This window comes from Phlebotomus papatasi, chromosome 3 (genome assembly GCF_024763615.1).
Source record: "Phlebotomus papatasi isolate M1 chromosome 3, Ppap_2.1, whole genome shotgun sequence".
In the NCBI taxonomy this organism is placed as follows: Eukaryota; Metazoa; Arthropoda; class Insecta; order Diptera; family Psychodidae; genus Phlebotomus; species Phlebotomus papatasi.
This window is the reverse complement of record NC_077224.1, coordinates 5452479-5461849: the sequence shown is the minus strand read 5'-3', so window position 1 is coordinate 5461849 and position 9371 is coordinate 5452479. Positions and strand designations below refer to the sequence as shown.

Here is a 9371-nt window from a genome sequence, read left to right as displayed (position 1 = left end):
ATTTGTAGAAGGTCACTGCAAAAATTAACTTATAAAAGCTCAAAAACTATTAAAGATCCAATTGGGGGGGGGGGGCAGGTCAAGGCGCTTGTCTGTACTGTACTAGATTCAAGAATTAAAAAAAAGTGTAAAAATGAACAAATATTTCGTAACTTTTTTTGATTTATTTTTCTAACGTAATTTCAGTAATAAATTTATTCAGTAATATATTTTTTGAAAAAAAGGAAGTTGTCACCTAATCTTTTTCACATATTTAAGGGATATTTAAGAATTTATAACGAAAGCCTAAAAATCCACAGAGAAAGTAAAAATATAGCGTTAGAATATGTTTTAGAAAAGTCGTCCTTGAGTTTTCTAAAAATCGTATTTTTTGGCACTAACGGTTTACCATATGAGAAGAAAGCAAGTTTCTTAAAATGATTCTACAGAATATTTTTAATAATCTTCTTCTTAATAACATATACACATTGGGAACTGTTTCCGCCAAAAATTGCATTTTTGACAGAATTGTGACGTTTCCACCTAGAGAAGTGCAGAAAATTTCCTTCTAAATAGCATTTGTTTTTTTTTTTTTTTTTTTTTGAAAATTACTCCCAATGTGTAGAGGCCTTAAGACATCTTAAAAACTTGTGATGGACCTCTAGTTTCCTCGGGCGATATGTTTAAAAAAAAAAGCATCAAGGATTCCGAAAGTTTATTTGAAGCCGTCAAATGGAGCAGTCAGACGTGAAATTTAAGAATAATATAATTAAAGCTGTGGTCGTATATTGACTTTGAACTTTGATCTGTTGAGGGTCTATGCGGGTCAAAAAGGCTGAAAATAGCATATTTTCTAACTTTTTTTCTCAACATAATAAAAATTTTATTAAATTCAAGCTCCTAGGCATATAAAATCATAACATTTTACATCATGTTTCGTTTTATAGAATAAGTTATGATCAAGTAAACATAAAATCCTAATAGGAAAAATTAACGTTTTTAATATTAGAAAACATAGCTCAATGGCTGAATTTTGATTTTTTTTTTAATTAAATGCAGAAAATATAGTTTAAATCTTGTTCTTTTTATGCCTAAGAACTTGAATTAATTTTTTTATTATGCTGGAAAAGAAGTTAAAAAAAATCTGTTTTAAGTAAATTTTCGTTAAATAGAAATGTCAAATTTCAGAAGCATATCATTAATTCTCTAAAGACTGATAGTTCTTTTTGCCTTGAAGGGCTTCACAAAGCGAAATGTTAAGACCAATGTTCCACATTAAGTTTAAAAAAATATAAGCTCCAAAACACTATTTAATGTTTTTGTATAGGGTAAGTGTGCCAAATTTCGGCATAGTTGCATGCAAGCGACAAAGTCTCAAGTTTGAAATGTAATATATTTAATAAAAATAGAATATTTTTGTTACTCTTTTATAAGGAGTGATGCTTGGAACCTTACACACAGTTTATCATCTTTATTTTCTCTAAAATCATTCTAAATACATATTGAAATGAATAAAAATGTAGACATAGAATTGGAGGCCTATTTCGGCCACCTTCATTCTCATAGTTCGTTGCCCTTCGGGAATTCTTACAATATCTTTATCAGATCATCTTGCTCGTCGAAGCGACATTTTTTGGATTGTACAATCTCAAGAGTAGGGTAAGTTGCATAAGTTGGAACAATTTCCAGAGGCTCGAACTTTGATATAAGATTAAAGACATTATAAATACATTTTTCCCTGATGACATACATAAATTTGCTCCTTGATTCTTCTAGAATATTACCGTTTCATGGAAATTCTTGAAAAACAGTTTGAAAAGTTCTTAAATACAAGAAAAATACGTGAGTGCAAAACAATATAATTTGGACAGGGTGGGATAAGTTGGACGTGGGAATTTGGACAATGCGTAGGGGAAGGTTGTGCAAGTTTCAAGATTTTTTACTGAATGCCATACAAACTGAATCAATTATACCACTAGGGTAAAGTGTATAATTAAAAAGTAAAAAACATTAAGGCTTAGATATATATTATTTATTAAATCTTTTTCTTGGATATTTTAATTTTCTTGCTTTGCTCCTTTTCTTCTTTTATTTTGAGCCTTTCTTCCTGTTTCTGAAGTCTAATTCTTTTTTTTCTTGCATAGCCTCTTCAAACATGAATTTAAAAACTCCATAGAATAATATTAGATACCTGTCCACCTTTGGGCGAAAGAATTACACCCGTTTCGTCTAGATTAAAGACGCGATCAGGAGGAAGTTCCAGAAGATCTTTGGATTTTAAATATTCATGAGTTTTCTCAAACCACTCAGTGGTAATACCAGCTCTTTGGGTTGTGTATGCTTCTGGTGTACGAAGTCTCAATTCTGGGTATCTGTTCAAAAAGCTCTTGAACCAAGAGTATCCTGGCCTTCCATCGGTGAACTCGTTGACAATCTTGAACTTCTTACAAATAATTTGCACAGTGTTGAGGACTTGATCTTTTGTTATAGGATGCCACTTGTCACTGCATCCTAAAATCCATTCAACGAGCTCATCTTCTATATCTTTTGGCAGCGTAGGAGGCCTTCCCCCAGAGCATTCTTCCGGACATTTCCCGGTCAGCTTATTAAAAAGTGTTGTTCTTGGCACCCCAAATAATACTGACACCTGACTTAGTGACTTTCCTTGACGAAAAGCTTCCAGTGCTTTGTTCACTTGGTCTTGAGTATAGGATTTGTACTTTTTCAATTTATTTGCCTTTTTACCCATCTGAAATAAAAAGAAAACCCCTGCAATACAATCGTATCTCCGGATGTCCAACTTGTCACTTTTGCTCACGCTTCAAATAAACACTTTTTCTTCATACAGTTAGTAATTATATCAAATAAAACCATTACGTACCGTTAAATATCGAGATTAAACACTTTATTCCACTAAAATTTGCCAGAAATATTGAGAAATGTCAACAGAACCGAAAAACCAAAGTCACTCTTCTTGTGTTTTTATTAGGAAAAAATGGCCGATCGATGTATTTTTTCGACGGTGAAAAGTTACACTGTCAATTGAGGTGAGAATTTTATACGTTAAATCTTATTCATATGAATGGATTTTCACTTTATTTGCAGCACAAGGAACCAAATAATTAAACTATAACATAGAAAAATATACTAATTAAAATTTAGTACTGTATTTATCAAGAAAAAATTGACTGTCCAACTTGTCCCAGCGAGATTTTCCAACTTTTGCCATTGTCCAACTTGTACCAATTTACCCTATGTAAAAACTAAAAATTCATGGAAATTCGAGGAACAAAAAATATGGCCGAAATTGCAAGCTGGGCGCAATTTGGCACACTTACCCTATGTTTATTATTATCAGAAATGAATAAAGATAGGTGTAATAGTAAAAATGCACTGTGTTCTACAGATCGGAAGGGGCTTTATCAGATGTTTCACGGGTAGTTGATTCTATAGATTAAATATGAACTAATGGAATGCATCCTTGCTGTAGTTATTTAGTAAAAAGTTGAGAATAATTTCTAAAACTTAATTTTATTTTTGGTCAATAATATAGGAGACAATGCACTACTGGTCCGAAGAACACTGATGATCGTTCCTTAATCAATACCTACAAATTGGGCATAGGCTAATCTCTCGTGAAAAGTAGGACCAGTTTGTATATATAGATACTTTTTATCTCATTTTATTTTTTTTGTTTTTTTTTTTTCAATATAAAAATTATGTACCCCCCCCCCCCCGCCAACAAAATTTGAGACTCAGCCCCCCCCTAACTGAAATCCTGGGTACGCCCTTGGATCGGTACCTACTTATGACGGATAATGAAGTCAGAATATAGGTTAAAGAGAGACTCGCGGCGTGGAGTAGAAATTTCTTTCCACTCGTCGATATTTCAATCAAGGAACGTCTCGCGGTCAACAAAGATCAAAATATACAGAACCATACTGAAACCAATCATAACGTATCAGTAACACGACATTATGTGCACATAATGTCGTGAAACTGTAGGAAGATCACGTTTTGATATTTTTAGTTACATTTGTTCCGCAAAGGAGACAAGTTATATACAACTTGTGTTCTTTTGTAGGACGCTACCAGATTGTCAAATTCTGCTTGGTTTGCTAAGCAGAGATTCATATTCGAATGAAAATTTGTGAAAAAAGTGATGTTGAACATAAATTAAAACCTTGAAGTGCACCAGCGTTTGCATTGGAGTCGAGTACATAGATAGAAGGGATCAAATTTGAAAAAGTGAGTGTAATTGATGGAAAAATTGTGAATTAATACTTCGTTCGTTCATAAAATGTTCATAAAAAGCATAAAATTGAAGTGTTTACTACGCAGTAACATTATTGTTATAAGGAATCTGTAATGTGAATATAATGTATGACATAATGTAAATATAATCACGTAAATATGTCAAGACGTGTTTTCTTCTATATTTTTTATTTATTCAGGTTACAGCATCTTAATTTTATTTTATTTGAACAAAAAGAAGATTATGGCGTGGAAAATTACAGAAAATTGGTAGCGCTAAACCCAATTTAATGTAAAATATGCACAAAACATTGATGAGCCTCGATATTTGTCCAGAATGGTGCTTAAAATGAAGTATTCTATCAATACAAGCAGTAAAAATCTGATATCTTTAAGTTTTTCAATGACATGATGGAAGGGGCAAAAAATTTATTCAATTTTATTTTCTTTAATTTCCCAGCTTTCCCTTGGGAATTTCAGGTCGGGAATGAAATATTATTCACTAATATTGTATCCTCTAACGAAAAACAGTCATTGCATTAAATGTTCATAGGTAATAAGAGTGCACGAGGCACAGAAAATCTGACTGAGTCTTTGGGGATAAATAATTATTCATTTAAGGAAAATATTTGAGCAAGTTTTAAATGAAAATGCAAAAGAAATGACAATTCTGCGATCAGTAGTTATAAAATTGATATTGTATAGTGATTATATTTTATTTAGTCATAATCGATACATTTTACCGCACAAGATGACGTAATTACGTCTAATATGAAAAATTGTTATATTTTGGATGTAAGAATTCCCCATTCACCTGAATATGGACCTCTTTTATGCGATTATATAGAAGAAATTTGTACAAAATCTTCGCCATTATTTTCGTACAGATATCGGACATCTCTACTCATTTATAGCGATAAATGCCGCTTGGGCATGTTTTCAAAATTTTCTATGAGAATGAGCGAGATGGCTAGATCTAGATCTCATTCATTCTCAATGAAAAGTCAAAAACATGTTTAAAAAACACAAGTCATTCTGCTCTGCAATAGTGCCTAATGCCCGGTGCATAATAACTTTTGTTTAGTAAACGTGTTTTTGCCATTTCCATGTGAGTGAATGAGATATCTCCTTCACTCTCATAGGAAATTTTGAAAATATGATTACAAACAAAAGTTAATGTGCACTTTGTATAACTGTGTTATCACACTTTCACATTAAAATTTTAATATGATTCACATTAATTGTCGCTGGTGAGAGTCCAAATGTGTAATTTGCGTGTTTGAATCATTTTATATTCAAAATTTGATCTATTTGTTGATAAAAAGGTAGACTTGGTCCGCAAAATTTGATATAAATTGATTTATAGCATTAATGCGAAAAATTAATGCGATTTTCTCTTTATTTTTTTAATGTGAATAATATTTATGCTTTAGGTAAATTTAAACTTATTTTTGTGGGCCAAGTCCACTTTTTTATCAATAAATATAAAAACCCCAAATATTAAGTGACTCAAAGACACAAAAAACATATTTGGACGCTCACAAGCGACAATTGACAATTAATGTGAAACACATTAGCGGACAATAACCTTGACAATAACATTGTTTTTTTGAACAGATTTTTGACACTTCAATAAGAGTGAAAGAGATCTAGATCTAGTCATCTCGCTTATTCTCATAGACAGCTTCGAAAACATTTACAAACAAAAGTCATTGTGCGTTAGGTATTACTATCAATCGATTTGGAAGAAAATCTCACAAATTTGAGCATTCTGCAAAATTCTCTTGGCCATACACTTATTTTTTCCATACTCACTTGATTCCATTCAACACGGCGTTGGACAGTTTGGAAAAGGAAGTCTGCCCAAGTGAATTGCGTTCCAATATTCATTCTCGGGCAAAAATAGAACTGAAAATTAACATTTCTAATCAGGCGGAAAGTATTTAGAAGAAATAAAAGAAAATCATTCTGGGAAATACCACAGTTTTCTAAGTAAAAAGATAGATAAAACTGGAGGGAAACAGAGTGAAATGCAAAAAGATCTATTTGTTATTGTACTGTTTATTTACGCTTTTCTCAGAAATGGAAAACACTTGAATAGATGAAGATACAGTCGCGAGAATTTTTTCCACTTGATCATGTGAGTTTAACCGTTACTTTTTAAATTCGTTCCCTGACGCATTAGAAGAGAAAGTGCACCACGATTGAGCTAACCTCACTTTTAGAATATGGTGAGTATAGAATTTCAAAGAAAATTCGACGGAAAATAGGATTTTTATTGCTACCGTCTGCGTTCTTGCTTTACACTCTTTCGCTTCTCCTTCTTCTCCTCACGCAATTGCTTTTGCTTCTTGAGATCCTCCTTGTCTTTCTCCTTCTTCCTCTGACTCTCCAATTTTGCCTGTTCCCGTCGTTCTCGCATCATTTGCTGCACAGCCTCAACATTTGTGTTCCGGCCGAGTTCTGCATCACCATTGGATGCCGAAGCCCCCCGATCGTCATCTTCTTCATCTGAAAGCTGATAAATATGCCCAAAGAGCAAAATTTTTACCAAAATCCAAGTATTCAAGGGAAACATCAAACTTACTGGGACTTGACTGTACTGAGCCAGGATTTTGGAGCGTATCTGGGATTCCTCTGATGTCTGCCGCCGTTGCACGGTGGATGTCACGACATTAGATTCTAGGAGACGTGCTAGGCGCGTATCAACATCTTCGACATCGTTCTTCTTGGGCGGAGGCTCAGCATTAAGCGATGTCCATTTGTTGACAATCTCCTCAGCTGTGGCTTTAACATCAGAGTCCTAAAATGAAACCTCCAGGTAATTACCTGTTGACTAGGATTCCCCTTTTCAAGCGACTTGAGGAGGGGAACTTCCGGAAAATGTCCTTTTATAGTCAACAGAAGAATGTCTTCTGCAAAACTTACAATTATTCCTGATAGAAGTTCTTCAATGGCACCAATTTTTTCCTCCACCTGCTCCTCACCATCCCCATCGAGAATACCAACGATGTAGGGTCCGTAGATAGATTCATCTGTGTTTATTTGCCGCAATTTCCTCTTCAACCAAAAATCGAAAGTCTCTTCCGTGTCTGCCATATTAGCTGTAACTCCTCATCGAGAACTCACTGCTATAGCAGATGACTTAGGTAGTTCATCATTCAGATGCGGCTAAGACTTTATAGAGTGTAAACAAGCGTGAAGACCTTTCTCACGTTCAAGAAGGATATTTTGGAGGATTCCTAATGGGCTTAGCAATCGATTGGAATTTGAGAGTTTAAATTGAGGGTCTTCAAAGTATCCATGAGTACAAGCTGCTGAAGATTTGTAATGCTACATAACAGAAGGAGCTACAATGGTTGATACACTCGTACTGGTGGACACCTGTCTGACTGGTGAGGATCTCAGTGGCGCAATAGGCAAGACCGTTGGGTCTTGGGCGGATGAAATCCATGACTCGGACACAACTGAACGTTTAGAAAGACATTTTCATTGTGATATAACGTAATAAAAGGCACTCCTGGGTGGTCTACAAACGAACTTAGCAAGTTCTTCCAACACAGGATCATCAACAATATATAACATAACATGAGTACATTCCAACAAATATTCCGATACGATGGGGTCTCAGTGGCGCAATAGGCAAGACCGTTGGTTCTTGGGCGGATGAGATCTCTGACTCGACTCTTACAGTTGTGAGTTCGAGTCCCACCCGGTGCAAAGATCTGGGGTGAAATGATAACTTTGGCTCTCGCTAGTATCGATTCGACACTATCGAATCTCTAGTATCGTTAAATCTAAATGATGAGATGAAATGAGTGTCGGCTCTTCTCGCATTGTCGACTCGTTATTGTGACACTTTGGGACAGTGCAACATAACTTCACTCTCGCTTGTTTTGATTTTGCAAATGGAGTTCTTTCAGTGATTTAATTGATTTTATATTAAAATACGAACTCAGAAATATTTTTTTCATAGAAAGTGTGATATTAAGGTAACTCAACATTCATATTGCGCGAGAAGGTACAAAAATTTTGTATCAAAGTCACTCTTTGGAGCTTTCGGAAGGCGTGTAAGTAATAAATTTTCACTGATGTAAAAATGTATTTAATCACACGTATCTTTTTTATTTGCTTCATATTTTTACGAAATAATTAATCCCCGAAAACTTGCTGAACTGCTGTTACTGAAGAGATGGTTCCAGGAATCTCAGGAATGATGATATCCTTCTCTGTTCAATCAGTGCGTGGGTTATTGTTCCATTGCGATGCTTCATAGTTGTCAAGGAAGGGCAGAAGCTTCGAAGAAAACTAACGAATCTGTGATTATGTCCAAGAACTCATGAGTTCCTGCTGGACAGATTCAACTTAATTATCATACATAAGAAATTTCTCCTATAACTTCCTGGACAGCAGTGCCTCAAACATGACACCGAGCATGTCTAATGAGCCTTTCCCAGTCGGTGCAAGGATAATTTTGTGATGGATTGAACACTATCAACATAATATAACTTTCCGCATTCGATTTGGCCTAGAATATTCCAAACAATTCCATACTTCATGGTTGGCACAGAATGAATAAAATTTCACAAGAACTATTATTTACTACTAAAAAAAATTCATAAAGAGGATTTAAGGGAATAAAAAAGGTATTTACTTACTAAAAAAATGTAAAATTTTCACTAAATTTCACTTCGAAAGTACAAATCGACAGCTCCAGAGGTGGCGATAAATTAGTGGCGAGAATTATCGACACTAGCGACAAAAAATGTAAGTTATCATCTCGATTGTCCATAATCGACATTCGACAGTAGCGATGGGACAATTAGACAGAGTTATCACTGAATGTTTAGAAAAATACATTTTTACTGTGATATAACGTAATAAAAATGCACTGCTTCTGCACGTGAAGCGTTGACAATAACGACTACAAAATTACATCATGCTTAAGTAATGTACTCAATCACAAAATGGCTTGGCTTATACAATTACGTATTTATGACCTCTTGATTACCACATGTAAACTACCAATTTTCATGACGTCGTAATGATGTAAATTTTAGGTAGTGACAACTTTTATCATAACCTGACGTATTAATTACTTAAATTCTGCTAGTCAAACTTCAACAGGTCAGTAGATA

At 34.3% G+C, this 9371-nt stretch overlaps 1 protein-coding gene across 2 annotated transcripts; it reads right to left on the bottom strand.

Moving 5' to 3' along the window:
* Window positions 1-6276: 6276 nt before the first annotated feature.
* LOC129806559 (coiled-coil domain-containing protein 43) lies at window positions 6277-7354 on the bottom strand. 2 transcript variants are annotated; one of them, XM_055855238.1, is made up of 3 exons: window positions 7162-7354; window positions 6821-7036; window positions 6277-6751 (listed from the first exon to the last, which is right to left on the bottom strand). In XM_055855238.1, exons 1-3 carry the CDS (start codon window positions 7330-7332, stop codon window positions 6515-6517), a joined length of 624 nt encoding a protein of 207 aa, XP_055711213.1. In that variant the 5' UTR covers window positions 7333-7354; the 3' UTR covers window positions 6277-6514. The 2 variants fall into 2 exon arrangements, with proteins under 2 accessions (XP_055711213.1, XP_055711211.1); XM_055855236.1 differs by having other exon boundaries at window positions 6277-7036.
* Window positions 7355-9371: the final 2017 nt, after the last annotated feature.

Bases quoted from the DNA above. Each gene is read 5' to 3' on its own strand.
- LOC129806559 (XM_055855236.1), bottom strand. From the start codon at position 7,332: ATGGCAGACACGGAAGAGACTTTCGATTTTTGGTTGAAGAGGAAATTG. The intron at 7,037-7,161 runs GTAAGTTTTGCA...GTTTCATTTTAG, and splicing joins AACTTCTATCAGGAATAATT to GACTCTGATGTTAAAGCCAC.